The 11,664-nt window shown below is 48.0% G+C and overlaps 1 protein-coding gene across 5 annotated transcripts in view; it reads left to right on the top strand.

Moving 5' to 3' along the window:
* The window catches only part of LOC132833590 (NAD kinase-like), a 97,754-nt gene that overhangs the window by 33,488 nt on the left and 52,602 nt on the right, over positions 1-11,664 (top strand). For all 5 annotated transcript variants that reach the window (XM_060851958.1, XM_060851960.1, XM_060851961.1 and 2 more), the window contains one exon: positions 1,952-2,035. In XM_060851958.1, coding sequence (XP_060707941.1) covers positions 1,952-2,035 — 84 coding nt within the window. The remainder of the gene's footprint in view (positions 1-1,951; positions 2,036-11,664) is intronic.

The raw sequence follows: 11,664 nt of genomic DNA, 5'->3' as shown, positions 1-11,664 counted from the left end.
ACCCTCTCTCTGATGCCTCCCCCCCCCCTCTCTGACGCCTCCCCCCCCCTCTCTCTGACGCCTCCCCCCCCGACGCCTCCCCCCCCCCCTCTGACGGCTCCCCCTCCCCCCCCCCCCGACGCCTCCCCTCCCCCCTCTCTCTGACGCCACCCCCCTCCCCCCTCTCTCTGACGCCACCCCCTCCCCCCTCTCTCTGACGCCACCCCCTCCCTCCCTCTCTGACGCCACCCCCCTCCCCCCTCTCTCTGACGCCTCCCCCTCTCTCTGACGCCTCCCCCCCTCGCTCTGACGTCTCCCCCTCCCCCCTCTCTCTGACGCCTCCCCCTCCCCCCTCTCTCTGACGCCTCCCCCTCCCCCCTCTCTCTGACGCCTCCCCCCCCGACGCCTCCCCCTCCCCCCTCTCTCTGACGCCTCCCCCTCTCTCTGACGCCTCCCCCTCTCTCTGACGCCTCCCCCTCTCTCTGACGCCTCCCCCCTCTCTCTGACGTCTCCCCCTCCCCCCTCTCTCTGACGCCTCCCCCTCCCCCCTCTCTCTGATGCCTCCCCCTCCCCCCTCTCTCTGACGCCTCCCCCTCCCCCCTCTCTCTGACGCCTCCCCCTCTCTCTGACGCCTCCCCCTCTCTCTGACGCCTCCCCCCCTCGCTCTGACGTCTCCCCCTCCCCCCTCTCTCTGACGCCTCCCCCTCCCCCTCTCTCTGACGCCTCCCCCTCCCCCCTCTCTCTGTCGCCTCCCCCTCCCCCCTCTCTCTGACGCCTCCCCCTCCCCCCTCTCTCTGACGCCTCCCCCTCCCCCTCTCTCTGTCACCTCCCCCTCCCCCTCTCTCTGACGCCTCCCCCTCCCCCCTCTCTCTGACGCCTCCCCCTCCCCCCTCTCTCTGACGCCTCCCCCTCCCCCCTCTCTCTGACGCCTCCCCCTCCCCCCTCTCTCTGACGCCTCCCCCTCCCCCCTCTCTCTGACGCCTCCCCCTCCCCCCTCTCTCTGACGCCTCCCCCTCCCCCTTCTCTCTGACGCCTCCCCCTCCCCCTCTCTCTGACGCCTCCCCCTCCCCCTCCCCCCTCTCTCTGACGCCTCCCCCTCCCCCCTCTCTCTGACGCCTCCCCCTCCCCCCTCTCTCTGACGCCTCCCCCTCCCCCTCTCTCTCTGACGCCTCCCACACCCCCTCTCTCTCTGACACCTCCCCCCCCCGACGCCTCACCCCCTCTCTCTGATGCCTTACCCCCTCTCTCTCTCTGACGCCTCCCCCTCTCTCTCTCTGACGCCTCCCCCTCTCTCTCTCTGACGCCTCCCCGTCTCTCTCTCTGACGCCTCCCCCTCCCCCTCTCTCTCTCTCTGACGCCTCTCTCTCTCTCTGACGCCTCACCCCCTCTCTCTCTCTGACGCCTCACCCCCTCTCTCTCTCTGACGCCTCACCCCCTCTCTCTCTCTGACGCCTCCCCCTCTCTCTCTCTGACGCCTCCCCCTCTGTCTCTCTGACGCCTCTCTCTCTCTCTCTCCCCCTCCCTCTCTCTCTCTCTCTCTCTCTGACGCCTCCCCCTCGCTCTCTCTCTGACGCCTCTCTCCCCCCCTCGCTCTCTCTGACATCTCTCCTGTGCGATTTGTTTGATTTTACTTGTTTTTTGCCAAATGGGGTGTTTATGGGGATGTTGCAAGTATTTGGAACAGCGTCATTAAGTAGCAATAGAAACGATTTGGTTTTAAATAGTTAAGTTATTCTGCATTTTGTTCTGTTTGTGTGTTTCATTCGGTAATCTTTCAAATAAATCCTGTTTAATTTCAGACTAAGTGGATTGACCAGCTGCATCCCTCCTGGAATGTCCACGTTACACCTGCTTAAAACAATTAGAAAGTTAAGAGTCCAGGCCACTTTCTTGAAATGTTTTGAGGGGGGTCTGGCCTGGTCCATTACATCACGCAGATTTTCAATGACCTGAGTTTTGCTTTCATTCCCAGGAGGACGCGATCTCTCCATGGACCGAGTCCCGCAACAAAATTCGGACCAAAAGCCTGTGTGCTGCAGAATCCGAAGGCTGTCATGTAAGTATTTTGTTGATGTCGATCACATCTGAATGTTTCAAGACTGTTCAGCTTATTTTCCGGTAATGACTGCACATTTTTGATATCCAATTGCTTTTATTTTAATTTGAACGCTTCAGGGAATACTTGACATTTTAAAAATATTTTGGTTAAACTGACAGGGAACTTTGAAAATAAATTTTCAGTGATAATTAATATAGAATGTTGTGTATGACTTTCTAAATCCATTTTTTTTCCCCAGAAAGTGGCACAGTGGTTAGCACTGCTGCCTCACAGCGCCAGAGACCCGGGTTCAATTCCCGCCTCAGGCGACTGTCTGTCTGTGTGGAGTTTGCACATTCTCCCCGTGTCTGCGTGGGTTTCCTCCCACAGTCCAAAAATGTGCAGGTTAGGTGAATTGGCCATGCTAAATTGCCTATAGTGTTAGGTGAAGGGTAAATGTAGGGGAATGGGTCTGGGTGGGTTGCTCTTCGGAGGGTCAGTGTGGACTTGTTGGGCCGAAGGGCCTGTTTCCATACTGCAATCTAATAAAATAATGTTCTTCCTGATGTTGTCCATGAATATAGTACAGACAGCAGAATTTAATATTGCAACCTAGCCACAATAGAATGTAGATGTTACCCTATTGTCATAAAGTTAGGCAAAAAATTATGTCTACTCCATTCTTGTATGTAAGCTCTGTTTGCTGACTGAATCTTTCAAAGTCAAGTCGAAAATTAAGGAAATCTTTAATTCACAAAGACTGATTTTCACCAAATCTTGATATTTCGATATGGTAATGCAATGGATTGAGGGCTTAATGTTTTGTTTTAAAAATAATTAAAAATCTTGTTCATGTGTGGGATCGCATCAGAGAACCTTTCTTAATTAGCAGACAGGAAGTGGAGCAGGCACTCTGGGAAGGGAAGTTGGTTTGCTTTCACGATGGGTTCCTGACAGGCAGAAGGTTGGTCTCAAAACCAGCTTGTGTCTCTGTTGGCGAGTGCAGACTTCCATAAGGAAGAGCAGATAGGGGCTGCCTTCAAACCGAGCTTGTGATTTTTGTAAATCAGTGTTTCCATCACAGCCTTTTGCTTGGGGCTTTGAGAAGCTCTCTGGCTCTTTTTCTTTTTCTATGCGTCTCTCGCTCTCGCCCGTTCTCTTGTTGCTTTCGCTTTTGCTTGCTTGCTCTTTTCTCTGCCTTACCCTCTCTCTGGAATAGGTGAAAGAGCAATACTTAGTCGGAATCCTTTGCCCTACCATTTACAGTAAGAAGTTGTATTAGTTTTCAGAGACTGAAGATTGTTTTGGTCGTCTGATTTTCTCAACTGGAGCAATTAGTTTACATGCTGAAGGATGAGGTCACTACCATCATCATTGAGTCCAGTCTTAGCTACTGGAAAGTGTTAATATAGAAACAGAGTAAGCAGGAGTAGGCCATTCAGCCCTTCGGGTCTGCACCACCATTCAATATGATCATGGCTGATCATTCAACTCAGTCCTTGTTCCTTTTGATACCCTTCCATACCCTTTTGATTCTTTTAGGCCCCAAGAGCTATAACTAGTTCCTTCTCAATGGCAATCAATGTTTACTGTGTTTACCCTCCCTAGTCCTGTTAGGATCTTATAGGTTTCCAAGATCCCCCATCATTCATCCAAACTCCAGTGAATATGGTCCTAACCGATCCAGTCTGTCATCATACATCAGTCTCAGGAATCAGCCTGGAAACCTTCGCCACACTCCCTCCATCACCAGCACATCTCTCCTCGGGTAAGGAGACTATAACGGCGCACAGTACTCCAGGGTGTGGTCTCACCAAGGCCCTATATAATTGCAGCAAGACATCCCTGTGCCTATACTCGAACCCTCTGGCTGTGAAGGCCTACATAAGCATTTGCCTCCCTCACTGCCTGCTGCACTTTTTCTTTGTCTCTGGTTCATTCTGTCCAAAGGACTTTATGATGGAAACAGTTTAGATTTCTTCATTGAAAATGTTAACCCTTTTGTAAAGGGTCTATGACCTGATGTTTAGATTGATTCTCATCTAATCAGTGAGATAACAGTGTTTTACATAAATTCCTGCAGTTTTTGAGCTCAGAGTTCTACATGAATGTATGCAGTTTTTGAGCAAAGTGCAATGTAACTCTGCAAGTACAAATTCACCCCACAAAATATATGTGTGCATGTGGGTCTTTGTCTGTCTGTGTGTGTCTGTCTGTTTGTTTGGGGTGGGGTTGTGAGTGTGAGAAAGTGTGTGTGTGTGTGTGGTGGGTGCAGAGTGTCTTAAGTCTGCGAGGGTGTGTGTGTGTGTGTCTATAAGGGTGTGTCTATACACCCTTATACACACATACTCCCACACTCACACATGCACCCCCTTGCAGACTTAAGACACTCTGCACCCACCACACACACACAACACACACACACACACTTTTTCTCTCTCTCTCTCTCTCTCTCTCTCACTCACACACACACACTCACTCACTCACTCACACTCACTCACTCACACACACACACACTCACACACACTCTCTCACACACACACACACACACACACACACACACACACACACACACACACACACACACACACACAACCCCCACCCCAGACAGACAGACCCACACCCACATGCACACACACATTTTGTGTGGGGTGAATTTGTGTTGCAGTTACATTGCACTTTGCTCAAAAACCGCATACATTCATGTCGAACTCTGAGCTCAAAAACTGCAGGAATTTATGTAAAACTCTGATTCTAATCTAAAAAGTGGGATAACAATCTAAACATCAGGTCATAGACAGAGAACACAGGAGGCTAACACCTTCACCATATTGTCTAGCTGTCACCATTGTTAGCAGCTAACCCGAAAATGCAACTTTAAAAAGAAGGGTTTTGTGATTTACACATGAAAGAAGTGAAACTATCACTGTATTCTAACAGATGAAAGGCTTAACAGACAATCAATTTTTCAATGTATGATTTCAGTTACATCACACTGTAAATTTTTGCTATAAATTCTGTGTCACGATCGAGCCCTCCACAATCACCCGATGAAGGAGCGTCGCTCCGAAAGCTAGTGTGCTTCCAATTAAACCTGTTGGACTATAACCTTATGCCCCCTTGTCTTGAAATCCCCAACCTATGGAAAAGACACCTGCTATTCACCTTTTCTCTACCTCTCATGATTTTATAACCTTGATAAGGTCACCTCTCAACCTCCTACACTCCGGTGAAAGAAGTCCCAGTCAATGCTGCCTTTCTTTATAACGCAACCCTCCGTATCTGCCAACATTCCGGTAAGTCCCTTCTGAACCTGCTCGAGCTTGTTAATGTCCTTCTGAAACAGTGACCAGAACTGGACACAGAAAAGGCCTGCACAATGTTAGTACAACCTCAGCATGACATCCCAACTCTTCTCTGTGTAAAAAATGAGGTCTGCAGATGCTGGAGATCACAGCTGCAAATGTGTTGCTGGTCAAAGCACAGCAGGTTAGGCAGCATCTCAGGAATAGAGAATTCGACGTTTCGAGCATAAGCCCTTCATCAGGAATAAGAGAGAGAGAGCCAAGCAGGCTGAGATAAAAGGTAGGGAGGAGGGACCAAGGACTGAGTAATGAAGGCAAGTGTGCTAAAAGCCTTTGTAACTACCCTGTCTCTGTGAGGCAAACTTCAAAACATTATGTACCTGAACCCCTAGGTCCCTCTCTTCTACAACATTACTCAAGGCCCTGCTGTTAGTTGTATAAGTCCTACACTTGTTGTTTTACCAAAATGCAATACCTCACATTTATCCAAATTGAACTCCATCTGCCGTTTTTCAGTCCCTTGACCCATTTTATCAAGATCCCTTTGGAATCTTAGAAAACCTTCACAATCCATCTGCAGTGCATCAACCTCCAGTAAACATCCCTAAAGAGGTTAAATATAACCACAGACTCATGGGTAAGATGCTGTTTGAGGAGTTGGTGTGGACCTGTTGGGCTGAATGGCCTGTTTTCACACTGTAGGGATACTAAGCATTCTCACGAGAATTTAGAAGAATAAAATAAGATCTAATTGAGTTCTATAAAATGGGGATTGGGAAAGGGGATTGACAAAGTAGAAGTCGAGAGGATGTTGGAGTCAGGAGTGTGGTGTTGGAAAAGCACAGCCAGACAGGCAGCATCCAAGGGGCAGGAAACTCAACGTTTTCGAGCAAGGGCCCTTCATCAGGAATGAGGCTTGTGTTCAAAGTTTAGGAGAAGATTTGTAGCTCGGGTGCTCGTTGTTGTGGTTCTGTTCGCCAAGCTGGGAGTTTGTGTTGCAGACGTTTCGTCCCCTGTCTAGGTGACATCCTCAGTGCTTGGGAGCCTCCTGTGAAGCGATTCTGTGATCTTTCCTCCGGCATTTGTAATGGTTTGTCTCTGCCGCTTCCGGTTGTCAGTTCCAGCTGTCCGCTGCAGTGGTCAGTATATTGGGTCCAGGTCGATGTGCTTATTGATTTGAATCAGTGGATGAGTGCCATGCCTCTAGGAATTCCCTGGCTGTTCTCTGTTTGGCTTGCCCTATAATAGTGGTGTTGTCCCAGTCAAACTCATGTTGCTTGTCATCTGCGTGTGTGGCTACTAAGGATAGCTGGTCATGTCGTTTCGTGGCTAGTTGGTGTTCATGGATGCGGATCGTTAGCTGTCTTCCTGTTTGTCCTATGAAGTGTTTTGTGTAGTCCTTGCATGGGATTTTGTACACTACATTGGTTTTGCTCATGCTGGGTATCGGGTCCTTCATTCTGGTGAGTTGTTGTCTGAGAGTGGCTGTTGGTTTGTGTGCTGTTATGAGTCCTAGTGGTCGTAGTGGTCTGGCTGTCAGTGCAACCACTAGGACTCATAACAGCACACAAACCAACAGCCACTCTCAGACAACAACTCACCAGAATGAAGGACCCGATACCCAGCATGAGCAAAACCAATGTAGTGTACAAAATCCCATGCAAGGACTACACAAAACACTACATAGGACAAACAGGAAGACAGCTAACGATCCGCATCCATGAACACCAACTAGCCATGAAAAGACACGACCAGCTATCCTTAGTAGCCACACACGCAGTTGACAAGCAACATGAGTCCGACTGGGACAACAATACTATTATAGGACAAACCAACCAGAGAACAGCCAGGGAATTCCTAGAGGCATGGCACTCATCCACAGATTCAATCAATCAGCATATCGACCTGGACCCAATATACCGGCCACTGCAGCGGACAGCTGGAACTGACAACCGGAAGCGGCAGATTCAAACCACTACAAATGCCAGAGGAAAGATCACAGAAGCGCTTCACAGGAGGCTCCCAAGCACTGAGGATGTCACCTAGACAGGGGACGAAACGTCTGCAACACAAATTCCCAGCTCGGCGAACAGAACCACAACAATGAGGCTTGTGTGTCAAGGGAGTAGAGAGATAAATGTGCTCTCTACCCTCTTGGCGCAGTTAGGGCTTATGCTGGAAACACCAACTCTCCTGCTCTTTGGTTTCTGCCTGTCTGGCTGTGCTTTTCCAGCACCACACACTCGACTCTGAACTCTAGCATCTCTAGTCCTCACTTCCTTTGTGCAGATGATGTTTCTTCCTGTGGAGCAATCTAGAACAAGAGGCAATTAGTTTTAGGATAAGGGGCAGCAGATTTAAATCGGATGACGAGAAATTACTTTCCTCAAAGGGCCATGAATCTGTGGAATTCACTCCCTCAGTGTTGTGGATAGCTTGTTTTGAGAAGGTTTGTAGCTCAGCTTGAGGTTCTAGATGTAAGCTTGCTCGCTGAGCTGGAAAGTTTGTTTTCAGACGTTTCATCACCATACTAGGCAACGTCATCAATGAGCCTCCGATGAAGCATTGGTTGTATAGCCCACCTTTTATTTGTGTTTAGGTTTCCTTGGGTTGGTGACTTCATTTCCTGTGGTGATATAATTTCCTGTTCTCTTTCTTTGGGGGGTGGGGGGGTGGAAATGCGATCCAAGTCGATGTGTTTGTTGAAGAATTCTGGTTGGGATGCCATGCTTCTTGGAATTTACGTGTGTGTCTCTGTTTGGCTTGTCCTGGATGGATGTGTTGTCCCAGTCAAAGCGGTGTCCTCTCTCATCTGCATGTAAGGATACTAGTGAGAGAGGGTCATGTCTTTTTGTGGCAAGTTGATGTTCATGTATCCTGGTGACTAGTTTTCTGCCTGTTTGTCCAATGTAGTGTTTGTTATAGTTCTTGCAAGGAATTTTGTAAAAGACAGTTTTCTTTGTTGTCTTCAAGTTCATTAGCTGCTGTTTTAGTGTGTTGGTGGGTTTGTGGGCTACCATGATGCCAAGGGGTCTGAGTAGTCTGGCAGTCATTTCTGAGATGTCTTTGATGTCGGTAAGTGTGGCGAGGGCTTCTGGATGTGTTTAGTCTGCTTGTTTGGGTTTGTTGCTGAGAAATCAGAGGACTGTGTTCACAGGGTATCCATTCTTTTTGAATACACTGTATAGGTGATTTTCCTCTGCTCTGTGTAGTTCCTCTGTGCTGCAGTGTGTGGTGGCTCATTGAAATAATGTTCTAATGCTGCTCCGTTTGTGGGTGTTGGGATGATTGCTTCAGTAGTTCAGTATATGGTCTGTATGTGTTGTTTTTCTATAGACGCTGGTTTGAAGTTCCCCATTGGCTGTTCTACTGCAACACCTAGGAATGGCAGTTTGCTGTTTTCCTCCTCTTTAGTGAATTTTATGCCAGTAAGGGTTTTATTGATGTCGTGAAGGCTTCCTCTAATTTGTTTCGTTTAGTGATGACAAAGGTGGGGTGGATACTAGGGTATTGAGTAAGTTTGAGGCAATGGACAGATTTTTAATTAGTAACTGGTTGAAGAGTTGTGGGGAAGGGAACAGGAAAGTGGAATTGAGACCAAGGAGAGATTAGCCATGATCATATCAATGGTGGAGCAGGCTTGAGAGGCTGAATGGCCGCCTCTTCTTAGTTCTGATATTCCCGGCTTATGAGTAGCTAGGATGGAGAGCATTCCTTTGGGAAGGCACTGCACACCTTGAGAGACTCCAAAACTTGCAGAGGTGACAATGAGGCATTGGAGAGACCACAGGAAATGGGACCAGAGCTGGTTAGCGTCACCTGCCCCCAGATGTGGCAGAATCTACGGATCCCGCACTGGACCTACTCCTGGCCATCCCAGAGCCTGTGGGTCCAGACGGGGAGCAAGTCATTCTCAAACCTCAGTGGATCGGTTCTGAGGGATTGATCCCCTACACTGTCCTCTGCATTTCCCAGTCGCTGTGTGATTCCACCTGCCCGTAACGAAACGGCTGGGAATTCACTTTGTACTATCAATCTCCACACCCCCAATCCGATACTCCCAAGAAAGAAATGCAACTTTCATGCGACAATTCAGCTGCAAGTTTGCAACGTTTGAGTAGGATTCTTGTGGTTTGTCCATTTTTAAGTGAGGGCACTTCATTTTATAACATCCATGATGAGAGCCCTGGATTACTAGGACCAATTGTTTCCATAATCTTTGACCCTGGAACATTGGAAACCAGACCACTGTGATCTTTGGATAATCCCAGCTAGGTGGGGAATACTGTAACCAAACCTCACGTAGGCTCAACAGGCAAGTTGTAGGAAAGACTCCCCCTCTTAAAGATAGTGCTGAGTCCCTGTTGTGAAAATCCTATTTCAATTCAACACCGTGACACTTCAGAGTCCTTCTTGAACCTCATTGGGTTGAAGTTTGTCAGCTTTAGTTAGGAGTACTCCTCTATACTGACCCAGTTTTTGAGTTTGAAAGAGCAGAATAAGAGAAGTATTTTGGGGAGATATCCTGTTCACGAGCTCGGGCTTTGTAAGGAGACCAGGTGTTCACTCAGCTGCAATTCACCTTTCTCTGCAGATCCCCTGTCAGAGGCAGAATCAGGACATAACTCAGAGCAGGAGGAGGCCCTTCAGCCCCTCGAGCCTGCTCCGCCATTTAATACCATCATGGCTGATCTCACAAGCCTCAACTCCATTTTCTTGCCCGCTCCCATAACCCTTCAACCCATTACTGGTTAAAAATCTGTCCATCTCCTCAAATTTACTCCATGTTCCAGAATCCACCGCATTCTGGGGGAGTGAATTCCACAAACTCATAACCCTTTTGAGGGAAGTAATTTCTCCTCATCTCTATGAAAACTGCTACCTGTTATCCTAAAACTGTGACCCCTCGTTGTAGATTGCCCCACAAGGTGCATCATCCTCTCCACATCTGCTTTGTCAATCCTCTTTAGCATCATCTTTCCCTTTCATTCTGCTAAACTCCAGACAGTATGGTCCCAAACTTTCAATCTCTCTTCGTAAGGCCAGCCCCTCCTCTCTGGAATCAATCTAATGAACCTCCTCTGAACGGCCTCCAATACAACAGCAGTTTCCCCCTCCCCCTCAGATAAGGGAGCCAGTATTGTTTGTTTGTATGGTTTGTGATGCTGAGTGAGGCCAATATCATGGGTTCAATTCTGACTGAAGTCTTCAACACTGACTGACTGACTGAAGTCACCATGAAGGGCTCACCTTCTCAACCCTTCCCCTCACCTGAGGCATGGTGACCCTCCAATTAAACCACCACCAGTTGTCTCTGACTCTGTGAGAGAGCAGCTCTCTGCTCTGTTAAGGCTGTGGCAGCTTTACCTTTGTGCTTTTGAAGGAGGCTTGGTGAATTTCAGTAGCACCTTCTTCTGTTTGGTTTACCAGAGTATTAACCTGTAAAGTATTTCACACAGCCTTTTCTGCCCATTGAGAAATTCATCAGTGTTACCTGATGTAGGTTGATCACTGGATTTCATAATTGGTTATGGAATAACACAAATTGAGTCACACTCTCATGTTTACCATCATTTGCACCCTTCCCATTGAACTGAGACCTTGCACTAATCTGTTTTTTCCGTATTCATATTGTGTAAGGGCAGTTCTATTATTTTAATGTGTCTTGTCTGATCTCATGGTTCTGTGACGTTTGAATAATGTAGGAGAGGTGATTGGTGATCAGCTATTGGCCTGTTCTCAAACATTGTTTGTGCACTTGGTTATCAGGAACAGTTTCTTGAAACATGATCTTTATGTTAAAATATTTAAACACCTTGCCCCATTTCAAGCATTCTCCGTGGAGTTTTCACTTGCTCTGTCCTGATTCCAACACGTTTCCCTTTAACTGTTTCAGTTTGTTTCTTTTAACCCTGGAGTCTTTTGAAAGCCGGAAGGTGCAGGTCGATGCTGTTTGTTTACTGAAAGGGACATTCCTTTGATCCACTTCCTTATTGAGCAAGAGATTTGTTTCTCATTATTCGTTTTGGCCATCGCTGGGTGTCGGCAGCATTTATTGCCCATCCCCAATTGGCCAGAGGGGAGTTAGGCATCATCTTAATTGACTAATGGTCTGTGTCTGGAGTCGCATGTTGGCCAGGCCAGGAAAGGATGGCAGTTTCCTTCCCTAAAGGACATTAGCGAAATGGATGCAATTTTTCAACAATGGATTCGTGGTCATCATTAGACTCCTGATTCCCAATTCTTTTCTTCAATGAATTATAATGCCGGTATTTGCAGCCATAGGAATCGAACCCAGGTCCCTGGGTCTCTGCTTTAACAGCCCAGTGATAATATCACTGG

The sequence above is a fragment of the Hemiscyllium ocellatum genome, chromosome 37, assembly GCF_020745735.1.
Source record: "Hemiscyllium ocellatum isolate sHemOce1 chromosome 37, sHemOce1.pat.X.cur, whole genome shotgun sequence".
In the NCBI taxonomy this organism is placed as follows: domain Eukaryota; kingdom Metazoa; phylum Chordata; class Chondrichthyes; order Orectolobiformes; family Hemiscylliidae; genus Hemiscyllium; species Hemiscyllium ocellatum.
This window is presented reverse-complemented; position numbering and strand designations above follow the sequence as displayed.